Source organism: Lagopus leucura, unplaced genomic scaffold (assembly GCF_019238085.1).
Source record: "Lagopus leucura isolate 7727_CA_CO unplaced genomic scaffold, USGS_WTPT01 Super-Scaffold_100081, whole genome shotgun sequence".
Lineage (NCBI taxonomy): Eukaryota > Metazoa > Chordata > Aves > Galliformes > Phasianidae > Lagopus > Lagopus leucura.
The window spans coordinates 49,210-68,442 of record NW_024962317.1 but is presented as its reverse complement, the minus strand read 5'-3'; the positions used below and the strand labels follow the sequence as shown (position 1 = coordinate 68,442).

General features: G+C 51.0%; 1 protein-coding gene across 3 annotated transcripts in view; it reads right to left on the bottom strand.

Moving 5' to 3' along the window:
- Positions 1-13,516, bottom strand: part of CRTC1 (CREB regulated transcription coactivator 1) — a 38,658-nt gene extending 25,142 nt beyond the window's left edge. For all 3 annotated transcript variants that reach the window (XM_042887380.1, XM_042887382.1, XM_042887381.1), the window contains exon 1: positions 13,350-13,516. In XM_042887380.1, coding sequence (XP_042743314.1) covers positions 13,350-13,475 — 126 coding nt within the window. In that variant the 5' untranslated portion in view covers positions 13,476-13,516. The remainder of the gene's footprint in view (positions 1-13,349) is intronic.
- Between the last annotated feature and the right edge of the window lie 5,717 nt (positions 13,517-19,233).

Genomic DNA, 19,233 nt, shown 5'->3' with positions numbered 1-19,233 from the left:
GAAAACAAGGAGGAAAGTGTAAGGGTAACACCGTTGCTTTTCAGCTGTTTTAATTAATTCAGCTCTTCCCCGTCTCACTGATCACCACCTGCAGCAGTGTGGACACCACTCCTCCGCCACACAGAGCCTTTGTGACAGCACCCAGGCACTGCTGTGCACTCAGCAATCGCATTCCATTTCCCACAAAGAACACGGAAGCACACGGTCCTTCTGTCACCCGCTGCACTGCAAAGCAGCAGTAAAGGACCTGTATCAGTCTAACACCAAACCCAACCAGCTGGGCACACGCACAGCCAACATGTGAGGCAGTCAGATCAGCGTGTGCTTTAACCAAACACACTTGGTAGCAATCTAGGTAACGGAGATGCTTGCTTCCCACCACCAGGTAAGTGTTCTTGTTGTTCCCAGGACAGGGCAGTGACACAGGTTTTCGAGACAAAAAGAGACAGAAAAATGAAGCCACCGAAGCTCTGTTTTACAGCAATGCAGCTCAGCTTGCAGCCATCTGAACACAGCACTCCCATCCCCGGGATGCACCTTCCAAGGCGAGGAGCTGCAGCTCAGCACTGTGCCTCCATAGGGTGCCTCTCCTCCCAGCCCAGAGCAGCACGGATTTTATCAGCTGTGTTGTTCCTCACTGGATGTCAGCTGGCTGCTTCTGCACTCTGAGATGCAAGAACATTCCTTGATGGGTAGCAAAGAATTGTTTAAAGCCTGAACGTTCAGCTCTTGGACTAGGTGCAGCGTGGTTGCCAAGGCACCGTAGTGTGTACATCAACAAATCTGGTTTAGTTCCACTCAAAGAGGTCTTACAGCCTTTGCCTCTCAATGCCAGAATTTTGAAGAGCAAAGTTTGGAAAAGTACTAGAAAACAAAGGGCATCACCCAAACTGGATGTTTATATGCGTGCTTTGTTTCTTTACCCTTTCTTAAAGCAAAGGAAACGGCACTACAGCTTCACCATTCTGCCTCTGAGGCGGAGCAGAGATGTTTCCAGCAAGGTGAGGCAGCGCCACGCTGCTCGTGTTGGCAGTGAGGTCAAAGCAGAGCCCTGTGCTCAGCAGCGGTGGTGGGAGTGGGGCTGAGCAGAGCTGATGGCGACGTACGGCTCAGGGAGGAGCCAAAGGACCCGTGCTGATGGTGTGCCAGCACTTCTGGGTCCAAACAGAACACCTGAATCAGACAGCTCAGAGATCCCAGCCACAAAGCACCACCCGGACCCCCCCACCCCGCGCTTCCATCCCCTGGCACACCGTTACAACACAGGCACACAGCAGAGCAGAGGAGCACCATGCTGTTCCAGCCTCTGGCGCAGAGCTGCGATGCGCAGCGTTGGGACGAGCTGTGCTTTTTGCCTGCTCTGTCCATATGGTTTTGTTGCTACAAAAAGGCTCGCTTGGGATTGGTGCCAAACGTGAAGTAAGTGCTTCAGCAGGTGCTGGTCTCTCCTAAGGAGCCTCCTACAAGGCATGCTGGGCTGGGGGGTTGCTTCACGTCCCCAGCAGGTACGCAGCACAACGTAACGGGGAAGTCACCGCCATTTGTCTTCCAACTACACTTAAACATGGAAATGAGGAAACACGGGAGATGAAGAATTACAGCAGACCTCAAAATCGACCTGGTTGTGCAGCTCCGTGTGCCATTCCCCAGTGCTCCCTTCAATGAACGCTTTTGGAGCTCCGTGCCAAAACTTTACTGCTACCCTGTAGCACTGCAGGCTCTGTGTTTGCTTCTTCAGTGCTCACCACCTGCATTCATCCCCTGAGCCACAAGAACTCAGCGAGCTGCACTGTAGCACTGCCATCCCTGTGCTCCGTGCCCAAAGAGCTGCTGGCAGCAGAACAGCACCAGCTCTGGGCTGAGGCAGCTGGAGGGCAAAGGAAAAAGCCATCATTGGTCACAGCACCTCATTTCTGCTTAGCATGGCTGCTCCAGAGGAACGCCTCCCGTCGGACAGACCCTGACCAGAGCTCTCATTTCCCTCTGCCAGCATTTCTCTTCCTGTACTTTGAAAGGTTTTAAGCCAGAAACCAATTTGGAGCTATTTTGTCACCAAAACATTTCCGTGCATGCAGTTTTTTAGCATAGCTGTACGCGTTCCCTAAATAAAAGCATGCTGGTTCACCCCTGGCTCCATAGATCTGTAGTTCTATTACAGCCAACACGTAATCCCTGCAGCTGGGGTTACCACCTGCATGGCAGCATCTTGGCAGCCAAGGGGGAAGGGACAGCTTGATTTCCATGCAGCAAGCAGGAACCTGCAAGCAACGTTAGCAGCGCTCTTCCAGAAATTGGCTGCTATGGGAATGCATTGATACAAAATACCTCAGTGCTTCCAATGAGGCTGGGCTGCAGTTTGCTGTGCATGCAGCTGTGTGTGCACAGAGCCTTCAGTTACACAGGGAGAAGGACAAAAAGGAGAGAAACACAACCCCAACAGCACATCCAGTTTTCCTACCGCCTTTCTAAGCGTCCAAAAATATGCAGATGGGAATCAAAGGGAGCATTTATGAAAATGCAGCACATCACCTCCTCGAAATCCCTTCCCCTTGAAAAGTATAAATACAATTTGGGGCACACGGCAAAGCTGAGCGCAGAACTCAGCTGTCACCAAGGGCAGATCTGACCCTAGAACGCAGAGAAGCAAACGTCCTGCAAAATGCCCCTTTTCATACACAGATTTGACTCCCTTAAGGGCAATAAAAGGGTGGGGTGTCCTTTCAACCAAAAAAATAACGCTATCTGCTGAGTACAGGAAGTCAGATCTCACGATAACTGCTCTGCTGCTGGTTTGCAGTTTCCATTCGAAACTTTCTTACCAATTTCAGCTTCCCGCTTTAAAGGTGTTCTCTGTATCTGCCAAGGCCAATAAGCAGAAAACAAGTGCAGGTGCAACTTACAAATGCGTTACCGTGTCTGAATTGGAAATTAAGTTAGGTTTAAAGGATTAACTCAAAGCTTTAATGACCATCTTAAGGGTAAACTGTGCTGCTCCGACCTGCACAAGGCTTCTCAGCCCGCTGCTCCCAGGGCTGCAGGAAGGAGATCAGGGCTTTCCAGGGCACAGAGAGAAACTTCCTCCTGCCCTGCAAGACAGCAGAAGGGAGAGACTCCAGAACTCCCAATCTGGCTTCTTTCTCCAGCGTGAAATCCAACATGAAGTTAAACAAACCCTCCAGACAAGTCAGCACCGCGGTGGAATCCCAGTGGAAGTATTTTCTTCAAAGGGAGATTTCTTGCCATTCACAATCCTCATGTTGATAAGAAAAGCAAACAGTCTTAAAAAGAAAGATCAGTTAACGTCCACTTAATGACTCGCAGTTACTGCATTTGGACTTGGTGGGAATACAGCCATTAGAAATCACCCAATTAGCCATGCAGCCACCACATGAAGTTCTTTATGTCTGTCTCTGCGTTGCTGGAACTGCCCAGCAGTTCCCTGAGTGCTGCGGCCCCCAGCAGGGCTCAGCTCCTCCCTCACGTTCACCTTTTTCTGCTGCTGTTCTGTATTTGTACCATGAACTGAATTCTTGAAACGTTTGCTGTTTGATTTCTGAAGTTCACACACATTGGGATCATGGATTCATAGGATGGCCTGGGTCGCAATGGAGCACGATGCTCACCTGGTTCCAACCCTCTGCTGTGTGCAGGTCACCAACCAGCAGCCCAGGCTGCCCAGAGCCACATCCAGCCTGGCCCTGAATGCCTGCAGGGATGGGGATCCACAGCCTCCTTGGGGATAACAGCTCATCTATTAAAGCAGCCCCTACAGGAAAGTCGTCTAGAATTTACTTAATCAAATAAGGATTCAACAGTCCATAGGAGAGAAGCCTGATATGCTGAGGAAGGGAAAACTCTTGGCCGTGTCTCATTAACTGCATCCAAAACCAGAACACACCTAAGCAGGGGACTTTGTTCTGTTACTCCTGAATAATCAACCATTGGCGGCAGCCACGAAAAGCAAACCTGCACACAGAGGATGGAAAAAGCACGGCCAGCTTCCTCACCGCCCCTCCTGGCTGATGGAGACAGGATTCACAGATGAGTTTGTTAACGAAGAAGAGAATCCCTCGCAATTCTTTCTGCTCTGGGCTGTCACAATCAGGAAGAAGCTGCAGCGAGCCAGCTTTTGAAAGCAACTTATTTCCTGCAGTTTCAAGTACCGATCCAACAGCAGCAGAGGATCCAAACGCACAGCTGTTCCTCCCAGGAAGACTGGTAAAGGAAATGAAGTCTGAAGTGCAGAGGAAAGGTATAATCCGCAGTGATAGCAGCTGCTCTGTCTGCGCCACTTGGGACTTAAAATATTCCATCATTATAACACAACATTTTGCAACGGGTTTTTTGAGTTTTAGTGTGTTTTTCTTGTCATGAAAGCAAAGATTTTAACACTGGCTGGGAACAGACAAGTGCGGACAAGCGGAGAGAAAGTTTCCCTTGTTGCTGCTGCCAATCTCCTTTGGCCTCCCGGCGCTGTTACCGGCCTGGTGCAACAGACACTGCGGAGAAGAGCACTACCAAGCCAAAACAGGAAGCCAAACGTCTACTACAAACTAACTGAAAATCACCACGAGAAAATCCAGACGTGTGCTATGAACCGGATCTGAACCCAGGCTTCTAGAACTGCTACATCATTGTTTACTCCTCCATCACTCTAACTGTCACTTAAGTCACTTGCAAGTATTTGTTCCATTATCACACTGACGTTCTGGGACACCAACAACACAAACAGCCCTGCAGGCCAGCCCAAACGTAGCCAATAATACAAAAGATATTTGCTGGTTTTTTGTTTGTTTTTTTAAGAACCGAGATCTGTTGCAATGCACTGGAATTCAGCAGCCACAGGAGCACAAGAGCTGCATCTCAGCCACACCGCAGGGCTCCACAACAAACCCCGCAGAGCGGAGCAGCCTCGGCACCGCGCTGCCTTTCGGACGGCTGTGCTTCACCAACACACATCCAAGGACTGATGGTTTTCTGGTTTTCCTTTCGTAGAGGCTTTAGAAATTAACAACGGGATGTGACATTCGAGCACCAGAACCAAAGGGATTCACAGCACGGGAGGGGAGGCAGAACTCTGCCCCTCCACCTCACAGAGCCCCCAGAAGTGCTCCCCATAAATCAAACTGGAAAGCAGAAGCGGATTTCTGCATGAATGAAACCATCTAGTCAGAGGATAGGGGTCAGCAAGCTGGCTAACTTCTGATTTTAAGTACCTGATTAAGCTGAAAGATTTCCTGGTACACAAGGCTGCAATTCCAGCTGCTTACAGTAAGCACAAGCTCTTTTCCACAGGAGCACCAGCATGGGTTCCTTCTGTCTGCAGATAAGCCTCTGCACACTCAGGCTGTACTGAATGATTCCGTGCTTTGGAAAGGAGAAAGGAGATGAGAAGTTCTTACTCCTACTGTTCGTAACAACATGAGCTGCTCGAGGACCACCTGAAGTCATTTCACCTTTGCAGTCATTGCACCTACAGAGCCAAGAGCTGCAGGTAGGACTGCGTGCCCTGGGCACAGCGTGGTGCTGCTGGGGGCTCTCCCTCGAACCCAACTTGGGCACAGATCTGCACTGCAGAGCACAGAGTGGGGAGAAAGCAATGCTGCACAGAGCAGAGCCCACGCAGCGCCACGGTGCACAGCGTCACTACTGCACACCAACCTGAAACAAACTTCTCCCAACTGGTAACCCTAGCTAAAAGCATTATAATCCAGTTAAATAAATTTCATTCATAAGAGATGAAATATATACTGATCAGCAAAGCTTAAGCAGGGATCGCTTGAGTCCCTGCCAACGAGCAATCGCTGCACTTTTAGCACTCCAAGAGAGCCAATTATTACTCATGAGTTCATGATGTTTTCTTCACCTTCCTGTTGAAGAGATTATTTAAGACCTCAAATCACTTAACTGGATTGTTTTGTCCTGTTATGAGTCATCTACAAATTCCAAGGCACCATTAGATTCTCCTTCACGGGCTGAAACCAACTCCCCAGATTGCCTCAGCTCTACAGCTTGGAGGAAACGGGGCTATAAAAATTACACCCATCCCCAGACCCCCATCCCCAGGTGTCTTCTAGAGTTCGTGTGAAAGCGAAAAGATCTCACCTCCTCGTATACAATTACTATTTATAAACCACCCCGAATCCACATCACGCTCCAGGCCAAAAACCCTTCTTCCTGTAAACCCAAAGAGACCAAAACGGAACGCTTCACTGCTGCAGGAAGAAAGAAGAGCTGGGGGGAGGGAGGAAGGCAGCATTCAGCACCGAACTTCTGTTTTTATTTGCCATTTCTGTGTTTTGTGCCAGCAGAACTTTCTTACACATCAGCTGCACGTAGCTGCCTCCATCAAATGAGTCAGTATGCAGCACTGGGAGTCCTGGGGGCTGTGGGCAAAGAACCCCCGGCAGCAAACCCTGCAGCATCTGAGTAATGATAACAATTAAATTTAGCACGCGGGCTGTCGCTCCGTGTTTAAGAAACACTCTGCTATTGCTGGGGAACAAAGGTTTACTGTTTGAGACTTCACAGTCACAACCGAGTCGCAAGGAAAAACAGGATACAGCACAACTCACGCCTTAAAATAGTGGCTGTTCCTCAGAGTTCTGCTCTATCACCGGGCAGGGAGCCAAGCCGAGCTACAATATGAACCAAACCTGATTTGCACTGCTTTTAAAAACAAAACCAGATCCCATGGCAGCTCCGAAAGCACCGCCCTTCTGTTCTGAAAGGCTTTCAGCAGGAGAAAGGCATGCGCGCGGCCGAGAGCTGCGCACAACGCTTCGGAGGGGAGCTCCACGTGAATCCACTGACTGTGTGATAGAAAACCCCTGGCTTTTAGGATATATTTACATCCACTCGAGGTCTGACTGTTGTCCCGGCGGTCGTTACTTCCTAGCAGTGTGCTTTAAAGAAAGCACTGCTCAGAGCAGAGCACCACAAGCACCCGCTGCTCAATGGGCACAATCCCAGAGTAGGAATGTCCACTACACCAAAATCACCCCTAAGCCATAACCCCCTCCTGCTATTGAAATACCTCAGGAAGACGAAATAAAAGCGGAGATGCCCTCATTAAGCAAGATAAAAATAGCTTTTCTGCTCCGTTTTTTATTTTTAGCAAAAGGCTGACAATTCAGTTACGTAACCCTACGCGACGTGTGAGTGCTGGACCAGCAGGGCGTGCTGCCACTCGGAAGGGGAGCAGCTCCCAGGAGCACAGCCAGCTCCCAGCACAGTGCTGTGCAGAGCTGTGCCACCACGGCCTCAGCAGGTGCACAGTGAACTCCTCCATCGGCAGAACAGCGGGCTGCACAGCGCTGTTACCTGCACCGATCCCTTGTGCTGCTCCCACTGCATGCAGCAGCAAGCCTTCACACTGCAGCTTCTCGAGATGAAGCTCCGGACCACTGTCAGAGCATTGCAATCACCTGGCGGTACAGGCAGTGTTCTCTGAATGCAAAACGCCCCGACAAAGCAAGGACTTCGCTGCAGAAGTGAAAAACCGAACGGCAATGAGAAGTCAGCGAGACATGAGAAAGTGAGCAGGGTGGAAATGTGCACAGAATGAGCGCTGCCTTCCTCTCCCTTGGGGAAAAACGCCACGGAGTTGAGGGGAGCGGAGCCTTGTGGAGCTGGGAGTGAAGGACTGCAGGAGGGTGATGGCTGGGTGCACAGATGGACAAGGCAGAGCCCAGCAGCACCACGCAGCCACCAGCAGCTGCTGAACGGCCGCCACGAACACGACCTGTGCATGCCTGCGAGGAAAGGAAACGGGTGAGAAGTCAATGGGTCCAAAACTCACCGTCTTCTCCTTTCCCACTCATTCTGCCTCTTAATCCAGCCTGCAGGGGACTCAGAGATGGCAGGAAGGCTCCGCACTGCTTCACCTACGGGATGCTGCTCGGCCACAATGCATCCCAAGAGCAGCACAGCACGATGACAGGCAATCAGAGCTGCAGCAGCATCACCTCCCTGCACAGACATGCACTGGGGAAACCAACTCCAATTGCTTCTCTTTGAAACTCTGACTGTTCAAGCAAAATCATTTCAACATGAAAATCGTTGAGTGCCAACATAAATCCACCAGAACTGCACCATACAAAAAAATGGAGCAGCCCAGCAGAGCTCTCAGAGATTTTCCCAGTTTTCAAAAAGAAACAAGCAGCAGAACTAACAGTGGGGGAGCAGAGCACACATCTTGAGGAAAGGCACCTGGAATGCAGCACTGGGATCAGCAGCACCAACGTGTGCTGTCAGAACACCTTCCTTCTCCTCTCCTTTGGGATTTAAGGCCCAGTTTTTGAGGGTGGGTGCTGTTATGTGATAGCAAAGGACTGCTGTGGCACAAGGGGAATGTTCAGTTGCGAGGAAATCACGTGCAGAACAGGACTACTACCTGTTTTTACTACTCGGTCACAGTGTTATGAAGCAGCAATGAGATCACAACAGCTCCGCTGCTCTGCAGAGCACCAAAGGAGAGCTCGACAGAAATCTTACCCCCAGATATCACTTACATGGCACTAATCATCCTATGCAAATCATTTAAAGCGAATGGAAGCAACATTTTAAACTTTAACTCCCACGCACTATCAGATACGCAAATCTTAGCTAATGAGTTAATAAATACTTACAGCTTGGCTGCCACCTCGAGTTTACACGAAAGCCTTCGGGACTGCAAGTCTGCATGGGAACGCACGTAGTTTGGGCCGACAGGGAAACAAAGGGCAGCAGCACGAAGGCCACAACACCTTGCTGCCACAAAATGCACACGGCTGCAAGCTGACCCTCGCTACCAAAATCCACCTCAGCCCTGCCAGCAGCCAGACAGCCCAACTCCAAAGGAACGGCTCCACCAGCACATCCACAGTGACACGGGGAGAAACGCCAGCCATCACAACCAGAAAGGCTGTTTTAAAGAAGGCAGAGCTTGTTTCCTTCAGCTGCAGCAGTTTCCTCCAGGCTGGGAAGTGGCCCACAGTACTGAGAGAGCAGCACACCAGGCAGAGTATTGATGGAATGCACCATTAGGGGCTGATCGATGCTTTCATGGAAATTGACAAAATTCAGCCCAAGAAAACACTCCTCAGCAATTAGAGACAAAGAAGAGAAAACCAAGACAAATATTACGCCTTTAAGCCATCTTGCTTCAATCCCCATTGACCACGCAGGAGAAGATGCCCACTTCTTGCCCAATTAGCATCTCGTTTCTGCTACCGCAGAGCGGCCAGAAGCGCCGGGTAATTTCTCGAATTAATGGCAGCACATTATTCAGATTAATCAAGAATCAGCTCCTTATGCTGACTGACAGTTGTCCACAGCAGGTTTGGAGCTCTGGCGTTTGCAGCTGCAACTCAAATCATCACCACCCCGCAGCGCAATCTGTAAACAAGAGGCCAAAAAGAAATGGGTGCCCACACCTGAGAGCTGCCAGGATCTGAGCTCCGAGCATAGCTCAGCTCTGGGCCAACAGCTCTGCAATCCACCCGAGGGAAAAACCCAGCAGAGAGGGGAAGGGCTGACAGCTCCGAACTCTGCTCTGACAAAATGAGTAACTTCTAGAAATGCAAATTACTGCAAATATTCCCTGCTGCTGAAGCAACTCTGAAACGTAGCGCAGTGAGCAGTTCCACGTGTTCATCCATTGAACTGCACACAACACACTGAGATGCACCAGGAGCACGATTCCAGGCGGTGTGCTGGGGATGCTGGATGCTTACAGCACCAGGCGATGCTGAGTGCAGGAGTGGATGCGCACTGAGAGCAGCAGCACGCGGCCACAACGCACCTTAGTGATGGAAGCATGAAAAAAGCCGCTGTCTTCTTAGAAAAACAACACAAGAAAAACCCGAGTGGGCTCCCAGCAGAAAGGCTGCCCTGCTGAGTGCAGCACGGCTATCAGCAGCTGTTTACCTTGGGCAGCTCAGGGCAAGGAAGGAGGCAGAGCAGGGAACAGAGATCCTTTGTGCCCCGTGGAGCTCATCTGCACATCTGCACCGATTCAGCCCTGCGTTAAGGCTCTCACACTCCTGGCAGTGTGTGCTATTCCAGCCCAGCACTGCTCGGTTCAGATCAGCAGGTTGCCCTGCTCCAGCTGCCCATGACACTTCTGAGCCCTGCAGCTGGCATAACGGAGCACAGCACTGGGCAGAGCCACAGCCAGAGCAACACTGCTGCACAAGGGGAGCTCCCTGTTGCCTGGAGCACAGCACTCAGAGCTGACAGCACCCAGCCTCTGCTCGAGGGCTGAGTTCTGGTTCTGTTGCGCTTCTTCCACATCTCTCAGTCACATCAAAGCACCATCTCGCAATTGGAATTTCTTCTGTGCCAAATTAGTTAATAAAAGATATCGGGAATCACTACAACACTGTCACCACCATCAGTGCTTACCATTTTTTAAAGCAGAGATCAGCAGTGCTGATTGGAGTAAGCTTTTAAACACTGCTTTGCACGCTACCTACATGTGATGGACAGCTGTGATGCACAAAGACCTTCTGATCTCTCCTAGCGCTCCTGCCTCTGCTTCAGCGCCAAGAAAACCAACGTGGTGCCATTGAGGAACAGTGGCTATCAGGAGAGGTCCTCTTCTAAGCAGAGAGGTTTGCAGCAGCTCACAGATGCTTTCCACACACTGCTGTGTGATGGAGAGGCCACAGGCAGTGCTGGAATTGTGCAGCTCGTTTCCAAACATCATTGTTCACCTGCCTTCCTTTCCTGCCCGCTTTCCCTGCAGCAGCAGCAGCCCACTTCCCTGCTGTCTGTGGGGCCAGGAGGTTCTGGGGGCTTCTCTTTAAGGCTGCAAAATCCATGAGAGGGAATTCAAACACAGCCCCAGCCAGAATCCCACAGAACAAAGTACCTCCCACAATATAGGTGATAAACGAATAAATAAGCGGCCCTGGAAACTCGAGAGCATTTCTAGCTGAAGAGGAACTGCCTTCGAAATGCAGGTGACAAGCTTTAAAAACTTAAATGCTTTAATGTAGGGCTCTTGAGATGAGATTTGAAGAGCTCAGCACTCTGTGTCACCCTGCACGGCACCGTCTTGTTAACTGCACCTTCAGAAGGCAGCAGCAGCTTTGTGTGCGGGAGCACCATCAGCATCCCTGTGCTGTGCTACAGCAGGAATCGAGAGCAGGCCCTGGTAAACAGCTCAGAAATCAGCACAGTCCTGAAATTTCATGCTTTGCATTAAAAAAAAAAAAAAAAGAAGGGAACAGAATCATCAGCAGAACACAGGAGTCACATAGAACGAACTCCCCCTCTTCTCACCCACTTAGTTACTATGGGACTCGCAGAAATCTCTGGATTATAAACATGAAGGTCCCACTCACAAGACAATTAAGCAGATCCAGTGCTTCTATCAGCCACCCACCTGCGAGGCTCTCTGCAAGCTCTGTGGCTGCAGAAAAGCTGGGATTGCACTGGGCAGCTGAAAGACAGCAATTTGTAGCTCCTGAGCACAGCATGAGTATTACATATATACACACATATTTACCATCTGAACGGCAAGGGCAACAGAGAAGAAAAGGAGTTAATATCACATTCTGTCTTGTCTTGGACAAGAAAGAAGCACAGCAACGCACAAATCTCAGATGGACTCAACAGTTAAATGGATGGTGGGCTCCCAAGTGAGAAAGCAAGCCCAGAAACAGCACGGCTACGCACAAGAAATGGTGGAACAGTAGTTTTGTGCCTCTGCTGCGACCAGTAACTAACAATAAAGGAGACAAGAGAGTAAACACTGCAAAAAGACAATTACTAATAATGCAAAAGCAACAGAAATTTTGGGCTGCTTCCACACACTGAGTAACGCGTTTTCAAATGACAGCACAGCGCTGCCTGCCAAATGAAAATGAGAGCAAACAGCAAAGTTGTGCTTAACCCCTTTTTGCTTTTATACTGCATTTTAAACACAGATGAAATCATGGAATTCAGAAAAAGTCTACAAAGGAGACATTTTACTCAGCTGTTCGGTCAGCGTTTCCATCACTTCAGTACCCAGAATCCTCAGACAACTCATTCATCTTGGGTCCTTTTCTCAGTACCGGGTTCTCGAAAATGAGAAGGGTTTGCATTTGCAAATCCTGGATTAGAAGCGCTCAGATGTGGGAGAAACCAGATTAGCATTCTGACTTACGGACATCCTTATCCTGCAGGAGGCAAACACCAAACCTGAGGGCGAAGGGAAGAACCGCTGCGGACTTCAAGAACTGCAGCAGCAGCCAAGCAACGGCCATTGAAAGGCAAAACCCACAGGAGATGGAGCTGCACCAGACGTTCAAGGCACAGAGAACTCCACGACTGCAAACAGCTCCAAACTGCCCTCGCTGCTTTCCCAGCATAACTCCAGCACGGCATCCTGCACGACGCACCAGCAGACGCGCAGTGCAGCCCCGGCCTCGCGCCTCTGCAGCCACATGCCTTTGTTTTCCCTCTGAGCAGCGGCACCAAGTGAAAATAAATATTTACCCTGCCCTGACACCCAGCACTGAAAGGAGAGGTTTTACTGCACATCCAACTGCACGTTCTCTCGCTCGGCCGCGAACAAGCTCATAAATGTTCCTTCAGCAGTTGGAAGAGAAACGAAAACGTTGACACAAGCAGGTGAGACCAGAAGAGCTGTGATACCCGCAGATCTCAACCAGCAAACGCATCTGATGTTTGGCAAAGGCACTTCACTGCGCCGCTCGTTTCCAACCACGGGCTTTGCAGAGGCAGAGCCACGGAGGATCACAAAGCACAGCAATTTGCATCCAGAGGGAGCAGAATCAGAGCCACACGGCCCAGCAGCTCCCGCTGAGCGTCCGCAGGTCTGTGTGCCCGGGGTTCTGTGAGAGGAGACCCCCCAGCTCCGGGTTTGCCTCAGAAGGAAAACACCCTTTGGAGCGGGGCCTGTCACAGCGTGAGGGATGCAGACCCTGCTCAGCCCCTCCCGACGCCCTGTGGGGCTCCCCCTGCCCCTCCCCACGTCCCTCCTGAAACCCGAGGACCCCCCCCAAACACACACATACACAGAGCGAACCCCGCTCTGGGGGGCACCGGGACTCGAACCCGCGGCGCTTTGGTTCCGCCCGGCGGTGGGGGCGGCGCGCTGCCCCCCGCCCCGAACTGAGAACATCGCCCTCCCCCACCGCCAGGGGGCGCTGTTCGCCGCCCCGCCCGCGCTGCTGCCCCCGGGGCCGGGGGGCGCCGCCGCCGCCGCCGCCGCCGCCCTTCCTCCTTCTCATCCTCCTCCTCTCCCTCCTCCTTCTCCTCCCCCTCCCGCCCCCCCACCACACCCGCTGCCACCACCGGGGGCGCGCGTCGGGCAGCGGCGGGGGGGCCGCGTGCGATTTGCGGCGCTGCCTCACCCGATGGGCGCGGGTCAGGCTCAAGTCCTTCATGACCTCCTCGAAGGCCGCCGTCTCCTCCGCCTGCTTCTGGTTGTGCAGCGCGATCTTCTCGCTGAATTTCCGCGGGTTGTTCGAGGCCGCCATCTTCCCCCGTCCGCATCCCCCTCCCCGCGCCGGAGGGGGCGAGGCGCATGCGCCGGGCGGGCCGGGCGGGCGGGCGGAGGGCCTCAAGGCGCATGCGCGGCGGCGGGAGGGGGCGGCGAGGAGGCGGAGGGACGCATGCGCGGAGGCGGCAGCGGCGAGAGCGGGAGGAGGCGTCTGGAGCCGCGCGTGCGCAGTAGAGGGGCTTCCCTCGACGGCGGGGTGAGGAGGGGGCGCGCGGTGCGCATGCGCGCTGAGGCGTTCGGCTGTCGCTCTCTGCTTGCCGCCCTCAGCGTCGTGAGGACATCGCGCCGTTTCATCTTAGGGAGCGGCTCCCGTTGAGCCGCAATGGAGTTAAGGAGGAATAAGTTCTAAAAAACCATGCACGTTTGAAGCAAAAACAAATAAACAAGAAAATCTGTCTCATGTTTCTGTCTAGTTACGGAGAGGACGGTTGGCCCGCTGTTTCTCCCTTCAGAAAATGGAGGCTGAGGTCTCCCCTCACAGCACTGCGGGGTGGAAGCGAGGAGCCCGTGGGCCGTCACCCAGCCGCCATCGGGGATGGCAGCCACGTTAGGATTCCTTAGCAGGTCCTGTATGAAAGAGCTGCTCCCACTCTGCCATCGCTGCCTCCTGGTGCAGGATAGGATGAACGAAGCAGTGGCAGGAACCTGCGCTGAGCACTGGGCAGAGGCGCTGCTGCTGGTCTGTGGGGCTCCGGTCTGTGGGGCTCCGGTCTGTGGGCCCACAGGTGAAGCAGCTGCTGCAGCCGCCCTACTCCAACCTGCACAGAACTGAGCCGTCCTCCCGTGTGGGCGCTGCTGATTCCCCCAGTGTCGCCTTTTGCTTCTTGGTGAGCCCGAGTGCAGCAGCAGCAGGCTGATGTCCTCCTGGAGGTGTGGATGAGCTGACATGCCGCCCTGCTGGCTGCAGGTTTCCAAACACCAGCTGAGGCAGCTGAGCCATTGATTCCAGCTGTGTTAACATCGGATTGGTGCAAAGCACTGTGATATGTGAGCTGCACCATTAGGCAGTAATAAATCCTGACAGCGCTGCTTCCTCACACCCACACGCTGCCCTTTACGCTTTCTTTTTTATGAAGCAACGGAGATAAAAGCGGGTGCTCCCCTGCTCTGGAGCATCACCTCAGCCCTGAGCTGCGCTTCCTCCTGTAACCCAATCCTGTAAGGGTTGGGAGATCAGAGCAAAGAAATCAGACGCTGCTCTCACTTCCACTATCGATCACCTCCGCGGCCCCGTCTCAGTCGGTTTATCAGCCACTGATAAGCACTTCCTGCCCACGTAAAAAGAGACTGTAATTATCCACCACTGCAAGGCTGCAGGAGATGGATGGATGAAACTCAGCTCAGCAACCGTCAGGTGAGCGTTAGCAATAGTCATGTCGTACTCTAGATTCTAGTTGCCAGCTTGCACTCAAAGTTTATCATGTGAGAAGAAAGAGCTTAGTGGAGAAGGGAGCTGGGGCTTAGAAGACCATCCAGGCCATTTCCTTGCAGGATCAGCCATGTCATTCCTGACAGATGTTAGCCTAACCTGTTCCTGCATTTCTGACCAGGCATAAACAGCCAGCACTCATTTTCAGACAAATACCCTCTAGCTGTGTACATGAACAGCACATGACCTGCAAAAAATTGGTCTGTCACACTAAAAGCATAGAAACCTCAAGATTTAACACTAGGATACCCATTATCCACATTGTTTTTGCTTGAGAAGTGAGATAACGATAAGTAATCTGTTAAATTGCACTGGATTTAATACTATAGGTGGTAATAACAAGTATCTACAGACCCAGCTGTCACTCTGCCTTTTGCGGTGCCAAAAGATTAAGTGCCTCAGATGAAACTTGATAAATTTTTCCCTCTTGGATCTCACAAGATTGAAGAGAGTGAAATCTCCCCTCTGACGGCTCTCCAGCTCTGGGTTTGTGGGGAAGGAACACAGATGGCCAGGCGGGGAGGGAGGGGGGTCGACTTCCTCTCTTTGGAAGACTCCCTTCTCTTATTGTTTTGCCTGTGCAGCTTTATCAGATTGAATTCCATTGTGCAATCTGGGCCCTGCTTCTGATCTTAATGTCTCTGATTTTAAAACAGTTTGCGTAACTAACTTCTCTTTAATACAACACTTGTGTTTGCTGAGCCGCTTCTGGAATTTCTCACCCACTCACAGCTCCTCATTTTGGGGTGTGGGTGGATCTGAATGGCTGCTAAGTGCATGACCTAGCAGACAATGTAAATCTTGACTGCATTAAGACATTGGCAAGGAGACATTTAAGATTGGTGCCAGGTTTCCTTCTTCCTCCACTGGAGGAGATATGCCATGTCTTTGACAAAATGATGAGCTCATACCATAAGTATTATTTATGTCTCCCGCCGTCTTCACCTTGAGCACATATGGGGCCATGTGAGAACAACTTGATCTCACTAGAAAGCTGTGATGGGTTCCCCTGAGACAGCAGTTCTATCTCTCCCAGCCTTCCAGACGTGTTATGAAAAAGTTTCTTGTAAATGAGAATCAGAGCTTTGCTCCGAAGCAAACAAAGAGTCATTGGAGGACTGGGGTGTTGTGCTCACATCTGCTTTTGTTGCAAACAACTCCTTACTGAGCAAGCTGCAGCTTCTTAAAGCAGATGCAGCCGAGAGCGAGCGGATTGCAGGGGGGAGGCTTTGTTTACTTATCACTTGTTTGGTGTCCTCTGGATCCTTCGGAATTGCGCTGGCAGATGAGATCCAGCTACTTCCCTATTCTCCCTTAGAGGCTTCAGAGGAAGGTGTGAGGTTGAACAGCTTACACAACAGCACAGCAGTGTGAGCTGGGCCTTGATCCACAAGGAAGCTGGCCGTTTTTTTTTCCCTTTTGCTTACAGACACAAAGATTTTGATCTCTCGCGCTTCCTACTTAATGTTCCCGCTGACTGACGTTCCCATTGCCCCCGAAGAATATCCTGTGAACCCCACAGAGTCCATCGTTTCAGTGTTACTTTGAACTAAGCTCCAACTTCCGCTGTCAGAGGGAGAACACCTTGTTTCACCCAGCATTTCTCCTGTTTAATGTAAGAGATCCTCGCTTCCAGAGGGCAGCACCTGAATCAGCACCTCTGCACCACGCATCAAATCCCATGAGCAGCCCAAGCAAACCAAACTGCGGTCACATGCAATGCTTGGCTCTGCTCTCCTGCAAGGAGTTTGGGGAGATCCTTGCTCTGAGCACCAGTATTCCCTGACGATGCCACCACCATCCTTCCAGCTTTAGTTTCTCCACCGTTCCCTGTAAACTCTAAAATTACAGAAAGAAAGCAAACGCTGGCTGCTGAAAGATATTATTCTCATTTCTACAAGGCTTATCTTCTGGTGCTCTGTAATACCTTGGCAACCCCACAGAGGATTCTGGTCCGGTTATTTTTCCCAGAATCAAGGCCTGGCTTCGTGCCACTCTGAAGCAAGAAGTATTCCCATGATGCTAAGGTGACACAAGCTGATAAAGCAGCAGCCACTTTTCGTCCTTCCCAAGATAACCCTTGAATAGAAGGCAAAGCTTTCGATGCAGGCACGCTCACAGTCAGCACTCAAAGGTGAGGCACCCTTAAGACTTGTGCACATTGCTGAAACAAACAGGAAACTGGGAAATACTTTTTAACCACTGAGAGATCACACCATTGCAAACCAGGGGCAGATCTCCCTGCTGCTACCTTTAAGCAGAAATACGCTACAGCAAAAATATCATACTGTTAACCATTTGTTTCAGTCGTGGCTTCACATAGTTAACTCCCTACCTATAACCCTGCTGGTAAAACCAGCTCCTGCTATTTGCAGGCCTTAGCACATATGTTTACCTGTAAGTTAAAGGCTCATCTTGTGCTTTTTCATGCTGAAGATATTAAAAAGGGTGAGGGAAAATCTGTTTGCAGATACTGATAATGTTTGCATGAAAACTCGACGACCAGTGAGACAAACACCCCAGTCAAACCCAGGCACCTCTTAGTTTCAGTCGTTTCAATAGAGCAGGAGTGCCACACAAAGTCCATTCCTCAGCAGGTGAGGAAGCAGCCCCACAGCCCCATTTTGCTGGCTCCTGTGACTGATTTCACTCTCTGCCCTACACAAGAGCAACACAGACTGCTCCGTGAGGACTGCTTTCCCGGGACAGCAGAGCAGTGCACTGTAAGACCGAAGCTTTTCTCCTGTGATGCAGCATTTCTAAGAAGTTCCTTTCGCCTCTCGGATGGGAGCAGTGAGTCGTTCACTGCAACTCTAATTGCTGCTCTGCAAAATCCCCAAAAGGAATGTAACAACTTGTTTCTCACTGTGAAAATGGGAGGATCTCCACTGCAAGCTTTAAGCCTTCGGCTGAATACCTGCCGAACATCTGGCCTGGGATCAAGGCTTGCTGCCCTGCTGCAGTGGGTGGACACACTGCTAGATTCATACTACCAACAGGGTGGATGGAGTCCTTTCCTTCCTCCTCTTACCCCCAGTAAGAACAGCAGCTGCAGCCTGAAAGAACACACCAGTCTGTCAGAAAGACTCAGATACCACAAGAAAAAGCCTCGAGCACAGCATGGCCCCATGGAAAGCAGAGAAAGGCTGCAGCAAGCAGCATGGGACACGTGCCCCAGAATGCACAGCTCATGAGTGAGAGAATATGTGCGCATGGGGGGCATCTCTGGACACCAAACCTGAACCTTTTCTACCTGGTATATGCTTTGGTTTTCTTCCTAAGAAATAGCAAGCACGTATGTTTGGCACAAGAAAGCTTTCATCATGCGAGATCCCCAAAGCGTGCAAAATTAAGGTCCAGACATGCTACCTGCACCACAGGGCAAATGTCTCTTTTCCAAACCTCAGCAAAATCCATACGTTCCTTCTAAATCCAGTTGTGAGCCGCTGTCCTGGAGGCAGTAATACTGAGTGCAGGTACTGATAGTGCCAAGCAGTAAATCTGCACCCATGAGGAGCACGCAGTTCAACCAGAGCCCACGGCGAGGGGAAAAGAACCAGCAACCAAAGGAAAAAGGAAGCACCTCGAGCAAACAATTGCAAACCTTGAAGGGAGACACAGATTAGAAGTCTGATTAGAACCACCAGATAACCACATGTAAAATTGGGCTTTTAGTGCATTTTCAAAGCGTTGTGACCGGAAGACATAGATCAAAAATGTTACATCCATCTGCAGGGATGGATTCTGCTCTAGGCTCTCCAGTGTTAATGCACTGCAACTCCAGTGACTTCAAAGGGATTGCTGCAGATATAAAGCAGGGTAGCCAGAAGCACTGGCTGGTAGCCTGCATAAACAAGCAAAAAAGATTTTCATTTTTTAAGAAGCCATAAAAAATAGTTGGAGCTAATTATGTGACAGGGGGCTGGGTGTGAAATAGCAACTGCAGAGCCTCGGGGATCAAGACAAGAACCTTTGATTTGCTCTCTTCAGCTTATAAAGTCCTCTGAATACTTCTGCTCTAACAGCTTTTCTTCTTTCCACTGCAAGCTGCACACATTGCTCTGATGCTGCTCTCTGGAGGCCCCCACCGTTGCTCTGTACGAAATCTCAATCCTTTGTCTTACAATCTGAGGCTGATTTCAGGTTGCAGAGCTAAACCAGCAGCTGTCTCCAAGCAGAAAGCCCGTTTCGTGTTCACCTGATGGAGCAGCAGCATTGGAGCAGCTGAAATCACGACCACCCCGCGAGCAAAGCTTCAAACTCCTCTCCAGAACTCCCTGAAGTTGAAATATTAATCTGGAAAGCA